This window comes from Mercenaria mercenaria, chromosome 13, assembly GCF_021730395.1.
Source record: "Mercenaria mercenaria strain notata chromosome 13, MADL_Memer_1, whole genome shotgun sequence".
Taxonomy (NCBI): domain Eukaryota; kingdom Metazoa; phylum Mollusca; class Bivalvia; order Venerida; family Veneridae; genus Mercenaria; species Mercenaria mercenaria.
In genome coordinates, this window is record NC_069373.1 from 71,641,176 (window position 1) to 71,657,660 (window position 16,485).

General features: G+C 33.5%; 1 protein-coding gene across 1 annotated transcript in view; it reads right to left on the reverse strand.

Moving 5' to 3' along the window:
• Positions 1-5,759: 5,759 nt before the first annotated feature.
• Positions 5,760-16,485, reverse strand: part of LOC123528674 (ras-related protein Rap-1b) — a 43,415-nt gene continuing 32,689 nt past the window's right edge. Inside the window, exons 6-8 of the mRNA XM_045308579.2 lie at positions 15,100-15,249; positions 13,821-13,932; positions 5,760-13,152 (exon numbers count right to left, since the gene is read on the reverse strand). Of these exons, the coding sequence (XP_045164514.1) occupies positions 13,840-13,932; positions 15,100-15,249 (243 nt within the window). The 3' untranslated portion in view covers positions 5,760-13,152; positions 13,821-13,839. The remainder of the gene's footprint in view (positions 13,153-13,820; positions 13,933-15,099; positions 15,250-16,485) is intronic.

Sequence of the window (16,485 nt, forward strand, 5' to 3'; positions counted from 1 at the left end):
AGACTGGTCTGGATCCATGCTGGTCGCAAAGCCACTATCTTGGTTTTCTCCTGGCGCGGCTCATATATAAATTTGTTTCATGCATGTAAATAATGTTTTGTTTATGGTATTTTTTCAGCACAGGTAATGAAACACTAAAAAAACATAAAATATTTTGTTAGTGTTTTGTTTAAATTTGTAACCTAGCTCTTTTGCATATCATATGTTTTGTTGGTATTTTGTTAGCAGTGTTTTGTTAGTGTTTTCTTTAGCACATATAATGAAACACTAACAAAACATCAAGTATTCCGTTAGTGTTTTGTATAAACCTGTAACATAATTTGCATATCATGTTTTGTTGGTGTTTCGTTAGCAATGTTTTGTTAGTGTTTTGTTAGTGTTTTGTTACCTCATTTGCATGTCATTTGCTATACTAATAAAACATCATCAAAACACAGTATAGTATTAGTGTTTTGTTTAAGTGTTTTGTTTCCCCTTTTTTTTCGTTTGGGTAGTTATTAACACTTCAGGAATTTAAGATAGTTCTGCACATTAGAGTTAATTAAACCATATTTTTACGAAGCATCACTGTATCTGAAAGAAATTCATTTGTCCCATGTAGTTCCTGAACTACTTGTGTATGAAAAGCAACATAACTACCCTCTGTTGTACCTTTGCATGGTTGTAGGAGGGGATTTATAGGGTCTAACACTTGGTTTTGCTGTATCTCTATGATACCAGCAGGTATGAAAGTTTTTATTACATGGCTGGTATTTTTATGGTCTGCGTCCGTCCGTCCTTCCGTCCTTCCGTCTTTCTGTCCTTCCGTCCTTCCGTCCGTCCGTCCTTCCGTCCGTAACAAAATCGTGTCCGGTCCATATCTCCTAAACCCCTTGAAGGATTTTCATGAAACTTGGGTCAAATGATCACCTCATCAAGACGATGTGCAGAACCCATGAGTCAGCCTTGTTGGTTCAAGGTCAAGGTCACAACTCAAGGTCAAAGGTTTGAGCCTGCCATTTTGTGTCCGCTCTATATCTCATAAACCCCTTGAAGGAATTTTATAAAACTTGGGTCAAATGATCACCTCATCAAGACGATGTGCAGAACCCATGAGTCAGCCATGCCGGCTCAAGGTCAAGGTCACAACTTAGGGTCAAAGGTTTTGAGCCTTCCATTTTGTGTCCGCTCTATATCTTCTAAACTCCTTGAAGGATTTTCATGAAACTTGGGTCAAATTATCATCTCATCAAGACGATGTGCAGAACCCATGGGTCGGCTCAAGGTCAAGGTCACAACTCAAGGTCAAAGGTTTGAGCCTTCCATTTTCTGTCCGCTCTATATCTCCTAAACCCCTTGAAGGAATTTTATCAAACTTGGGTCAAATGATTACCTCATCTAGACGATATGCAGAACCCATGAGTCAGTCATGCCAGCTCAAGGTCAAGGTCACAGCTTAGGGTCAAAGGTTTGAGCCCTCCATTTCGTGTCGGCTCTATATCTCCTAAACCCCTTGAAGGAATTTTATAAAACTTGGGTAAAATGATTACCTCATCAGAACGATGTGCAGAAATTATGAGTCAACCATGCCAGCTCAAGGTCAAGGTCACAACTAAGGGTCGAAGGTTTGAGCCTTCCATTTTGTGTCCATTCTGTATCTCCTAAACCCCTTGAAGGATTTTCATCAAACTTAGGTCAAATGATAACCTCATCAAGAACTCATGAGTCAGCCATGTCAACTCAAGGTCAAGGTCACAACTGAAGGTCAAAGGTTTCAGCTCTGTATCTCCTAAACCCCTTGAAGGATTTTCATGAAACTTGGGTCAAATGATCACCTCATCAAGACGTTGTGCAGAATTCATGAGTCAGCCATGTCAGTTCAAGGTCAAGGTCACAGCTAAAATCAAAGGTTTACCCTTTCACTATCCATAGCAGTGGCGGGGGATATAGCTGTCTTTCAGACTGCCTTGTTTGGAAGTAAATGAGCTGTGAAACCAAAATTTTTACTCTTTTTTTGGTGCCATATAACCTGTACCATGTTGGTGTGCAGTAATCAAAAATTCAGTTGATAAAAAGAAATGGTTACGTGCTTGATATTTATTAGACTGATTTAAAAGTATTGGCCAACAGATCAGTTTTCACAATGGGATTCTTTGGTAAATTTGCACTTTGATGACATTTTGGAGTACAGAAAAAATTCCACAATGTAGATTTTAGCGACACTTTTCATAGCACTGGGCAACAGATTTACCTATTTTCAGTCATTTAGTGAAATAAAATGTATTGGTCATTATTAAAATAAAGCTATGCCTAAATTTTTCTATCAGTTGGAGTGCTTATATATATTGTTGCTTAATTTCTGTTATTATTTTACATTAAAGTTTTTATTTTCAGAATTAATTCCAAGAAAGATATTAGCGCTGACTGTTAAGCACTTAATAATTACTGGGATAAAATAGATTCCCAACATTTATTCTAGGTTTTTTTTTTTAATAAATGACTTTATGCACCATTTCCCATTAATCAAACATGCAGGACTACCTTAACTCCTCATTTCCAGTTAGGGGCCGGATTAAATTTTCTGTACCTTAATGATATATTTTTTCATCAGTTGGTTATTTTCATGTGTTTTATTTTAATCACGACTTGTGCGCCTGCTTATTTAAGTTGTCTTTGGTGAGTGTTGGCATGAAGTTAAACCCAACAGTTTTATTCAAAATACTCTTTCAAGTGAGAAATTGTTGTCCTTTTTTTTAACATGATGTTATTGGGATGTGTAAGAGAAGTCAACTGATATGCTGTCGACAGAATAGCATTTTTGTGAAGTTATTTAACAGATTCATGGAATAGAATACATTTTTAGCTCGACTATTCGAAGAATAGTCTAGCTATTCTACTCACCCTGGTGTCGGCGTCGGCGTCTGCGTCACACCTTGGTTAAGTTTTTGCATGCAAGTACATACAGCCGTCAATTAAAGGCATATAGCTTTGAAACTTATTTTTTCTTTTTCTAGGTCAATTACCAACCTCTCTGGGTCAAGTCCCATAACTCTGACATGTTTTTTGAGCAAATTATGCCCCCATTTGGACTTAGAAAATTTGGGTTAAAGTTTTACATGCAAGTTACTATCTCCAAAACTAATGCAGATATTGATTTGAAACTTCACATGTGTCTTCGGGGTTATAAAACTAGTTGATAGCAGCAAGTCCATAACTCTGACCTTCTTTTGCCCAATTTATGCCCCCTTTTGAACTCTAGAAAATTCTGGTTAAAGTATTGCGTGCAAGTACATACAGCTATTTCTAAAAGGCATATAGATTTGAAACTTATTTTTTCTTTTTCTAGATCAATTACCAACCTCACTGGGTCAAGTCCCATAACTCTGACATGTATTTTGAGCAAATTATGCCCCCTTTTAGACTTAGAAAATATTGGTTAAAGTTTTACATGCAAGTTACTATCTCCAAAACTAATGCAGATGTTGATTTGAAACTTCACATGTGTCTTCAGGGTCATAAAACTAGTTGATAGCAGCAAGTCCCATAACTCTGACCTTCATTTTGGTGAAATTATGCCCCCTTTTGGACTAAGCAAATTCTGGTTAAAGTTTTGCTTGCAAGTACATACAGCTATTACTAAAAGGCATATAGATTTGAAACTTATTTTTTCTTTTTCTATATCAATTACCAACCTCACTGGTTCAAGTCCCATAACTCTGGCATGTATTTTGGGCAAATTATGCCCCCTTTTGGACTTTGAAAATTCTGGTTAAAGTTTTACATGCGAGTTTCTATCTCCAAAACTAATGCAGATATTGAATTGAAACTTCACATGTGCCTTTGGGGTTATAAAACTAGTTGATAGCAACAAATAGCAGCAAGTCCAATAACTGATATGCATTTTGGTGAAATTATGCCCCCTTTTGAACTTAAAACTCTTTTGATATTTAACCTTTTTGGGTAATATTTTCCTGCTTCTGGGACAATATTTTGATAGTCAAGCTTGGCTGTCTTAGGGACAGCTCTTGTTTAAATCATAAAACAATTTTTGGCAAGGCCATTAATTAACCCTTACCATACTGGACACGATTGATTCTGGCCTTGCGACCAGTGCAGATCATGATGAGACTGTATGGATGTGCACTGTTCGCCATTCAGTCAGTATTGTTTCTGGTAAGCACCCTTTTTAACAGTTAATGATACTGTCCAAATTGAAAGATGGACACGTTCATTATAGAAATTTAGCGGGGTAAGGGTTAACATGGAGTATGACTGACATGGTCAGTTGAATATTTTTTCACTCGTGTTTGATACACATACTAGTATATGATTAATTTATTTTATGTTTTTATGTTGTTATATTAACTCTTAAAACATTCCATTATTTCAAGTGTATATAAACTTTCTTTCTAAAATGTGCTTTTGCATTTCTTGTTATACTTACTATTTATGTCTCTAAACACACAGTGGTGTGGGAGACATATTGATTTACTCCTGTCTGTGTGTGTGTCTGTGTGTCACAAAGCTTGTCCGCACTCTAAGTCAAACATTTCTCATCCAATCTTCACCAAACTTGAACAAAATGTGTTTGCTTATAAGTCCTCGGCCAAGTTCGATAACTAGCCAAATCAGCCCAGGCACTTCGGAATTACGGCCCTTCAACATAATTACCGATACAGTGTTGTAGACCGGTTACTCCAACATGTGAATACCAATAGGCCGCAAACAGTATACAAAGACAGACTTACTATTCAGATGATCAGGCAGTTGAGGGAGACATGTGCTTTTCTAAAAAGCACCTCTAGTTTTCTATAAATTTTATAAACATATCACTTTTCTTAATTAAACATTTGTATCTTATTTAGAAATTCATATACAGTGCAAGACTGTATTATATTTTGAAATTTTATGCAATATTGATTTTATTCCAGTTTTTTTTTCAGCAGACGACAAAAGTTATGATTTTTTACAACTGTCATTCTTAATTACAGTTTTTATTTTATGATTATGCACAATACATTTATTCATTATCATAAAACCAGACATATCTTTTATTACTGTTGTAATATAGATCACCTTTTTTGCTATAGAGAAGTACTTTTGTACAATAAAATGAATAAACACAATATGACTGTATTTTTCATCAAATCCATCCAATAACTTTTACAGGCGGAGGAGAAGAATACTTATCAAGGGGTCATGTCAAGTTTGATCCGCGACAAGGCAGTGTTACCTGTGAAAATCACACAGGACATTTTAAAGTCATTTTACTTTCTTTGGTTCATGTGGAAAATTATCTGATGTATAGAACACATTATCAGAATTCAGGAACAGGCATTGTGAATACTTAATCTACATAGTGTTGAAAGATGGGATAAAGCAGTCGACCAATTAACATTTAGCCTGCTGGTGACCAGTGATTCTGCCTTTGGGACCAGTGCAGACCATGATGTGCAGGTTGATCATGGTCTGTGCTGTTCGCTATTCAGTCAGTAAATTTTCAGTGAAAACCCCTTCGAGTAATAAATGGTACTGCCCAAATTGAATGATGGACCAGTCCCTTTTAGCAATGGCCAAACCTTGTAAGTTGTAAGCTTTTATCATTTTTTTTGTAGAAGAGCTATCCCTTCATTGTGTCCATACCGACACCCTTTTCCTGCAGTGCTGTAAACTTAAAATCCTCTTGGTTTCTACTAAACAATTTTAGCTTATAAATTAAGCTTGTCTATACTTTGTATAAGTCTGTAGCTTTGGCTAGTGTAAAAAAAACTAACAAAATGTAATTTTATCTAAGTACTGATTTATTTTTGCAAATTGAAATAATAAAAGAACAAGATTTGTACGCTAGTATATTAAACCCTGCTAACAATAAATTACTAATGCAAAATGACTGAGAATAAAATGTACACGTATAACTGAATGCAGTCTGACTTTAATTACACAATTAGAACGATACATGTACATTCAAATACTGAAGCTTTTTGAACATTACCGTAAAATCACTTCATATTTACACGGGTAAATGCTCGACAGCTATACATACTGCAGAAATTGTGTGCTTCAAGTGGTATAATAAATTATACAACTGAAAGAATGAATGTATCAACTGATCTTCCATGCGCTCTGCATATTTTCATGTATTTGTTTATTTGCAGGATTTTACGGTAATGCTCTTCCACTGTCTAACAGAATATATTTTAGTTATAAAGCATGCAAATTTATTATATAAATACTATATGTATATTTTGGTGATGATACAATGAAACAAAGTAAATGAAGTTCATTTATTTATGTATATATGACTGCCATTTAGTTTTACAAATCTTTCAAACTTGGTATTAAGCTTAAGGGTGTGTTAAAAGTTCGTTCCTATTTTCACCATAGGCTTCATTTTCAAATGAGTTTTCAAGTGCCGCTGTAATTTAAACATTCAAACAAGAACGCATATCAGTTTTAGAAAACTGAATAAAAATATTATAATTTCAGGACAAACTGGATTCTTTGTATCACTCAATTTCTAAAAGGCAAATATTTTTACTGCCCCCATCCACTTAATTATACAGTTTACATGTACTGGTGGTCACTTAAATAAATTCATGGTTCTGGCTAAAGTAGCTTATAGATATGTTCATCAGAAAATGAAAACGTTCAATCAATATTAGTTGCAAAATGGAAAAGTTAGCCTGTAAAATATTCAACAGCTTGATTTTATCCGAAATGGCATTATCCAAACTTGGCACACTTTTTAAATGTGAAATCTAGCTTACGGTCTATATGCCAAATTGCATTTGATGACATTCTTGTATACTAAACAGGTTTTACAGTAACAATACAGGACGTGCAACAAAATCCATTTACACATGTTTCAGTTTATTAGGGTAACAAAACGAATAGGAACGAATTTACTACACACCCTTTATATTTCTTTCTTTCTAATTTCAATGTCCTTAAAGAACACGAACATAGAAAATCTGTCAGAATCGGTAAGCAATTGTGCTAAGATAAAATTCTGTAGCTACACCCTAAAAATGCTGAACTGAGTCGAACAATTCATGTGGTCTCAAACAGTTTTTCTTGCATATTATTTGTTTAGATCTCTTGAAATGAAGAATATTCTAGCATCTAGTTCACCTGTTTTGACACTTCAAGCAAACAATGTTTTAATGAATGTCCGAAAGGACCTATTATAACATTGGTCATACTGCAGAAAATGGTTATTCATTCCCAAGGTTCTACATCAGTGTATCAGTAAAGAGAATTAAGATATCATCAGTGAGACTGAGTGAATGACTGACTGACTAACTGACAAGTGAGTGAATGTGATGAAATTAAAACAATATGTTCACATTTAGGGGGTTAATTTGAAGACCTTTTGAAATGAGTTAGTACCATATTTGTTTTTGTAAATGCTGCTGCCTTTGGAACAGACTTCAATGAAATGATAAATCAATTTTTGCTCTGTATTCCAGCAGATTATTTAAGAAATAAAAAATCTGTTCCTATATTTTATCAGTTAATAAAATATGGGCAGAAGTTTGAATGCGTAATAATTAAATCACCAGTGCATAGCACGAGTGGTTTAATTATTTGCATCCGAAGGACTGCTCATATTTTATTAACTGATAAAATTATTGGAACAGATTTATTATTTTGATTCTAACAACGCAAATAATTCGTATTTTACAGTACTACATTTTCAGCGTAATATGTCATTCGGATCATATGCAGTTACAATTTACTCCCATGGTTAAAAAGTGTTGCATAGCCAATAGAACGTATAGAAACTTGTTCCTTTTTGATTAGAATTTTGAGAAGTATTCATAAACTAGTCATCTAACAGCTCGCAAATTATTTATCAACAGAATAAACAAATTAGGTAAGTTGACATTGTGTTACGAGTTGCAAGCATAACTTTTATATGACGTCACATCATTATGACGTCATACTGTATGTCATACATTTATGACGTCACCGCTGAATCATAATTGAGCTAATTGGATTCGCTCCTAGGGATCAAAACGTCTTTTACGGTCCTACACATAAGTCAGTATGACTTTTTATCATAATTATGTTTTTGAAATGTTGTTTTCAACCATTTGGCCCTGAAATAATTTGTATGTAATGGAATGGAAGTATAATTTCTTATGTCACAATCGTAGGGGGTGAAATGTAACAGCCAACCATATTTTATCGTAGATTCATATATAGGCGATTTCGCTGTATGTTTCTATAGCAATTGCTGCATATCGTGTTAGAATATAACAATAATTTAAAATGATTAAAACGTGAGGAGCTTTTGAAATGATGCCAAATACTTGATTGGCTGTTTCTGAAAACATTTTTGAAATTGACCAAAGGCAAACTAGCATACTCAGACTGGTCTCCAAACTCAATTCTATAACCTGGAGACTGGTTCTCACTTCCTTTGTAATCTCTAAATGCAAATGCCTTTCTGTAAACCGCAAGCCAAGATATTCAAATTTTTCGCTTAATCTGTGAACATGTAGCTTTAAACCCATTATGAGATATATCTTTCATGCATTTCAACATGGCTTTAAAATTGATAATAAAATAAGTGAATTTAGATACATAATACAAGCATACAAAAAACAGCATTTCAAATAACTATACATCTATAAAGCAGTGGTGTGGGAAAAGGAAGAAAATAATTTGAAACAGAAAACAGAAATGCCATTGTTTTGAAGGTTTTTCTTTTCATTTTATTCATCGATCATTACTCCCTTTCACGTTTTGGCATCTGTAAAGCTTCCATCCTACCACATAGAATTTAAAATATTCAACTTGCTACAAAGTTTCGACATAAATAGGTTTAAAAAAAAACAAACATTGTACCATTTTTTTCCGCAGTAAAACAAATCAGCAATGCAAATACTTCTGCCATAGATTTAAACAATACAACATCAAAATCACAAGAACAGTTTCTATAGTTAGATAATCACATTTCAAGATATCACAAAGATAGAGCTGTTTTTCTTGCTTCTTCATCATCCTAACCACTTCATCGCAAGTACGTCATTTTTTATTGGAGGTATATTCAGATGCGTAAAATGCTGTTTGTAAAAACTGTAAACTTATTGATGAAATCGACTCGTGCCCGAAAATATGCAGTATAATCGTGAACTAAACTGTATATCAAATTGCAACAGTGCAATAAGACATATTTTATGATAACAAATCATGTTTATTGTAAATGATACATGCTAATGGTGATCTCAAGTTAACCTATTTATAGGGACCAAGATATCTGACCTATTTTGCATATAAGCCACATAAAATTGTTCACTCTGGCTATGCCCTTTTAAAATTATATTTAATCTCTTTGTCTTGTTTAATTAATGATCAATTTTCTTCCAAAACAAGTCTTAAAAAAACAAAACATTTTTAAGCATTTTGAAAAAAAATAAGTACTGGTACTGATGATAAACCCGAACAGAAAATGAGGTTTTTTACCTGTAACTTTTTTATTTTTGCAAACTGAAATCAACGGTTGGTATCAAAATAAAGCTTAACATTTGCTGGAAACTTTACATAATTCAAATTTTATATTTAGTAAGCAAACTCACACGAAGTGAGGCCCTGAAAGGGGTTTGTAAAATGGGGACTTTATGAACATTGACTGATGATAAATTCGACCACTTTGTCATTTACAAAACTTTCTTCGTATTATTACATTGAAACTTTCCCCAAAAAGCTGCAACAGTCATTCCTGATCAAGTACAGTGTAACTTCCGAAAACCGAACGACATCCGGACCAATCTAAAAGTTCGGTATTTAGAAATTTCCGGAATTCAGAAGTTCGGAAGTTTGCAGGCAAAGTGGACATTCTGCACTAGAGTTGTTTTCTTACACGTTGGATGAAGAAGATTATTAGCCTTTTTAACTGTACAAATTTGTATAAAGTGATTTATTGATTTAATAATTATTGAATTAATATGTTACAAACAGTAAGGATAATCAATTACGTATAATGAATTTCCTTTTTTGTATATGTATATAAAACAATAATAGCATTTACTCAAACATTTTCCCCTTATATTTTACCATCTTTGAAGTCCCGTGTTCATCAATATGTAATGGATGTTGATAAAGCGTAGTTTAATCGATGTAACTAATCATTAAAACATCTATCTTTCTTTCATTCAAACATTACAAAAGTATTCCACACGGAAGACATTTAATAAATCATTTTTTCATATATTGAAAACAAATTAAAGTAATCTCTGATTAATTCTTTACTTTTGCATCAAATGATCATTGTGATTATAATGTGTATCAAAACAAACGCGTGCCGCTAATAGATAAACAAAAGAACATGTTGACAACTTGCAACGGGCGTTTTGGGGTTAAAACATGTTAAAGACAGACCGGCAAATATTTTGCTGTTCGGTTTTCGGAAGTCAATTTTAGTGTTATAATATAAACGGTCCTTCAAAAATCGTCCGGTTTTCAGAATTCGGAAGTTCCGGTTTTCGGAAGTTAAAAATATATAGAAATAAGAAGGAAAAAAACGGGACTTTGAGTTTCGTGCGGTTTTCAAAGGTTTCCGGGTTTTAGAAGGTCCGGTTTTCAGAAGTTACACTGTAATGAAAAGTGACCCAATGTCAGGCCTTCATGTTTCGGCAGTGAGCATGCGCAAAAAACACCCTCTTCCCCAGTAATTTTGGATAAATATTTTGTATACAAATAAATGTAAGTCATTTATTTATACAGAATATTTACCAAATTTGTTTTTGTTTACACCAGTTGGTGTGGTAAGTGGAAACTATTAGATGGTGTGTTCAATTTTATAAATGACCGCTTGCAGTCAAATATTTCCAAGGTGGTCAACTTTATCATCTGTCCGGGTTTATCATCAGTACCAGTACATGTACAAATACTTTTTTAAGGAAAACTAACAGTAGTATTTCATGTCTACTCATTTAAAATAATTTTAAAAGCAAAGAAAACTTTAATATCTGGGCTGAAATTTCCTGGTTTGGCTGCAACAGCTATTTCACATGGAGGGAGGGCATGAACTTGTGGATTTCAAACTTAAAAGACAAGGTACCTGAAAGTTGGGATTCACCTTTGTGGATTAATTACATACCGAAAATCATAAAAATTATTCTCAGACAAATGTTAATGATTTCATAATAAATGAAAAGAAAATGTAGAAAATACTCAGATCAACCAGGTTTATGTTCATGTGTTTACACATTAAGAAAGACCACATGGCGAAATGTTTCTTAACTCTGTTTCATAACGCATAATTCATAAAATCCACGAACTTTTAACATTTATCTTAAAAGTTTGTGAAAAAAACTGATTTGTCAGTTAAATGAATGTTTACTTTTAGGTGAATGTTTCATTTCTTTATAGGAATTAAATGATCATAAATATTTCTTCGTTAATATTTTTAACACAAGACTCTCAAATAAAAGAAAAAAGGAAACATTTATGCAATATGGTCTTTTTTGATGTGAACATATTTTTACAATCTCAAGGCTTAAAAAGCAACATCTATGACATGAAAAAGACAATATAATATATATAAAACCTTTATTGACAAAACATGCATATGAATGAATGCAAACAGATTATCTGTGCCTATAAAATAATTATAATCGTATATTAACAGCAACCTTCAAAATGGATTAAAATTATTATTGTTTCCCTTAATCAAACTCAAACTCATGTTGGGAGCAATTTCCAAGATGGATGAAAGATCCTTTTAACAATTTTTAACTAAACTTTTCTACAAGCAAAGCCTTCCATTGTGCTATTTCATATTGCATTTACTTCGCAGTTTGACATTCACTGCCTTGGGCTTATTCCCAGGATAATACACCTTAATGTTAATTATATTTTATAAATACTGCTTTTAAAAATCCATGCCTGTTCAAAAAATTCTCATATGACAGCAAAAATAAAACCATTGCCAAACCTAAGCTGATGTTTCAGAAATCATTCTCTGAAAAGCGTACAAAATCACAAGGTTTGCTAAAAAATAGTAAAAAATATCTTTTTAGTAATAGTAGTCTTTCTAGTACTGTTACACCTAAATACACTGCAAAAAAGTCTTAATATAAAGCCTGTCCATTTTTTCTTATTTATAATGAACAATATAAATTAATCAAGGGAAACAATTCTATTTTTCTACCCAATTCCACGCAATATCTATCTATGCCTTTAACAACTATTGTGAAAAAAGTCTTAAAGTGAAACTTTTTTCTTACTAGACTCCATCTGAAAAAAGCAATGGCCACAAATTAGTACTTTAATCAAGGGCAGAAAGGTCAAGCTAGAGGCTGACCAGAGCAAAATTGTATTCTGTATGAGCTTTCTTCTTCACATGAGATACACATTCGACGACATGAAGTTTCCCTAAGTTATTGAAATATTGCTCATCAGTTTGATGACATTTTTCATTCATGACTAAAACTATTCATTTAAACTGCATAATGGTTTTATATCATATAAATGTTAAAACTCTACAGAGCAAGTTACAATCGTTTGTAACATATGTACACGTAACTAAGAAACAGTTCTTTCACACTGTGTTTGGTAAATTTTAATCTAACTTGAAAGTTCAAATACAGACAAAACTGTGCTAAAGACCTGTTGTAAACAGAATCCGTCTTATTCTCAGGACAATGTGTTTCATTCTAGCTTTTGAATATACCATTTTTGAATAATTTTATAAACAAATTCAATTTTTATCTTATTTATAACTTCAGAGCTAGAAAAGTAAAATAAATAAATCTACATATATTTAGCCTCAGGTAAAGAAAGTACAATAGACAATGCATAGCAAATCTAAGGAACCTTCTGAAGGCAACAAACACTTTGATTTGTTAAGAAAAGTGACTGACGAAATGTTGCCGCCATTATTCTCATTCTATTCCAGAATACTCGTAACTTTTTTCGAAGATCAATTGACTTTAATCACCAATAACTGTGTAATTTTTCTGTAACATCAGTGGCTGTTGAGAATTCTCTATAATACACTATTGCTGTTTGTTGTTAATATACCGTCAAACATGCACCATTACTGATTATTGTAAATATCCAGTCCAATGTCTACGGCTAAATGAACACTGTAGTCAAGGAAGGCCTGAAGCTGGAGTCTGTATATTGGAGACCAAGTATATACTAGATAACATAGAGTATAACCTGAAATATAAATATAAAACAGATGCTTTCCTTGCATTTTCACTGGATCCTCAAAAATACCTTTTATCAAATTAGAACAAACATATTTAAGTTAACATTATACTTGTTTTACTTGTGAGTTTTAAAATAGTCATCACTATTAACAAACTACCTCCAAAACTATCACTAGCAACCTGTTACAAACACCTAAGAATGCGAATAAGGCCATTGACCATTACATGTGGAATAGGTGAAACAAGATTTACCCAATTTACAAAAACATTCATGAGATTAAAACTAGAAATGTATCTACAGGACACTGACGTCCTCATTATGAGAACTAGCGGTCTGAATTTTGCATGTAACACATCGTCCTGTTATGGTGGTTATTTCAAAATCCAACTATTCACTAAATAGTTATTGGTCGGACAAAATTCTGTGCACCTACAAAAATTTATGCATGCACAGACAGACATGCCACCCATACAGACTAAATGCCCCCCACACCCACCCCTCTTTTTAATGGCAGAGGCATAACAACAACACAATCTTTAATATCATGAAAACTTCACTAACTTAAGTCACTAACTTAAGTATTCATTCACTATATATGACCACATGTGTCCGATGAAAACATTTTAACCAAGATTTGAACTTATAATCAATATAAAAAATATTTTCCTACTTACAAAAGCTCTGACTATATCCTCATACCAATACACAGCCTCCCTTCTTCTTTTTACTCTTCTTGTTTGTCTCTGGATTCTTTTTATTGATCATTCGCACCAAATCGAAAAATATCTGAAAATAGGTATCACCGATAAAAAAAATGATTCCGCAAGATTTTTCAAACACAAAACTAGATTTAAATGGTAACGGTAATTAGAAAAAATTTTGCCACTGCTAAATGAAATGTAACATGCATTTCTGTATTGCTTCAATTTGCAGCATTGTATACACTGAAAGCATTTTGAAAATATTAGCACAGTTCTTAACTATGTCATCAGTCTTATAACTTTTGGGCATATCGATTCAAAGCGCATTGCATTTAACTAAAAATCCCAACTGCCTGTAGTGGGATTTGAACCCTGGTCACTCGGGTGCTAGTCCAATGCTCTAACCACTGAGCCAAAGAGTCAACTCCCCAACGCAGTTGTCAGAGATTGCCTGTAAACATGCAGGCTATGCATTAGCGACTGTAACACTTCCCTTCTTCAAAGAAATCATCATTTATGATGACATGTAAGCTATATTAGCATAGAAATGCAATTTTTGGCACAAGATACAGTTCATATCTCGGACGAGTCCCCATCTTACAACTGCCTGAAGTGGGATTTGAACCCAGGTCACTCAGGTGCTAGTCCAATGCTCTAACCACTGAGCCAGTCATCTCCCTAACACAGTTGTCAGAGACTGGCTTTACTGTCAGATTCAAATGGTCTTTCTAAGAAAGATTATATGAAAATGGGTTGTGCAGTCTACATAAATGTTATTGGACCACTGGTAATTGTTACAAATTATTCTGTTAAGAAATCCCAGAACTTTGTAGAAATTATTTCTCTTGTAACAAGCAGGTAACTTCAGTAAGAAAGGCATTTCTAATTCCTTCTACAAGTACCTACTAGTCCTGATATACACCAGCAGCTATAATGGTCCTATATAACTAACTGTATCAATGCCCGAGTCTAGACTATTAGTATTTATATGTATTAACAGTTTGTTCCAACCAACCCTACTTTGTGCTATTTTCAAATTGATGACTCAAGCACCCAGACTCATTGAGAAATTCCTGCATTTCCGAGGCAGTTTTTAAACTATTTTCTATATTTAGATGGCTCAAAACCATGCAGAAATAAAGTATTTTGTTCAACCTCTTGTAGTCTGTAGCAACCCCTTGTAAACTGTAGCAATTCAGGCTTTACTCCATGTTGCTTTTCAACTTTTTTTGTAGTTTTGCCTACAACTTACCTCATTCACATTAATTTTGGCTTTAGCAGATGTTTCTAAGAAACCACACATGTCGCTGTTAAAGCTTCTTGCTAGATTTGCACCCTGGTCCTTGCCTACAACTCTTTCATCTTCCAAATCACATTTGTTCCCAACTAAAATCATTGGCACCTGTTGAAAGGAGATACTTGAAAATTATTACTTTACTAAATGACCAGCTCTGTATGTGACCACTGGAACAAACATCTTTTAGAAAGATTTGTTCCCTTTATGACAGTTCTTTGTGAAGATAATAAAGAACCCAACAAGCTGGCAGTCACAATTCAAGTCCATGTTTGAAGGAATAGCACAGGAAACAAACATTTATTTTGGTGATAAACATACATGGTTTTATTTAATTTAACTTAACATAGTGATGAAATTTTATGAAAAGCTTTTGTTTGTTTGTTTTGGATTTAACGCCGTTTTTCAACAGTATTTCAGTCATGTAACGGCGGGCAGTTAACCTAGCCAGTGATCCTGGATTCTGTACCAGTACAAACCTGTTCTTTGCAAAAAAACTGCGGACATGCTGGACGCAAATGCACTATGTTGGTTTTCTCATAGTGCGGCTCAAATGTAAATGTTGAATTATAAGTTCACCAGCAAAAGACAGTTTTACCATGTATGACACCTTTTTATTTTGTTTATGGTTTTGAAAATATTTAGTTGTGCAACATCATGGTGGCCTATGTTGAAAAACTATAATATTTTTATTCTATATATTTTAAAAGGGGTAAATATTGTGTTCTGAAAACATCATAGATCAGTACCACCAAGACTTCTTTAAAGTCTACTTTGAAACAATGGCAGAAAATGTTACTGAAACAGCGATGCCTACATGAATTTATTCTCTTTAGGCAGATTTTCTAATGCAATAAATTCGCTATGGAAAGTTTTCTTTTAAGGAAAAAATAAACTGTAATATAGAAGATGTCTGTTTGTTTTAGTGTGTGATAAACATTTGGCACTATGCAATATTTTCAGGAGTGGCCCAATCAATGAATCAGCAGTGAAAATGTAAAATATGATGTTCATAGTTGAAAGATATTTTGATCTTACATGTAAATTACACAAATCGAGGGCTTAGAGCGAAACTGGTCTATCTGCTTCTATTTCTATATACAGATAGACCAGTTTCGCTCTAAGCCCTCGAAATGCTCTTTTTGTTTCCTGTCATTTTAGGGATTTTAACCAAACTTAAACCTGCAAATTGTTACACACAAAATCATGATGTAAATATGTTAGGTTAAGTTCCAGAAGACTTTAAATTTTATTCTAAAAACATACAAAGTGGCTGTCTGAAAAGAATCAGATGGTTAGAAAGACACTACTTTCAATATTGCACATGAAGTTGTACTGTTACAA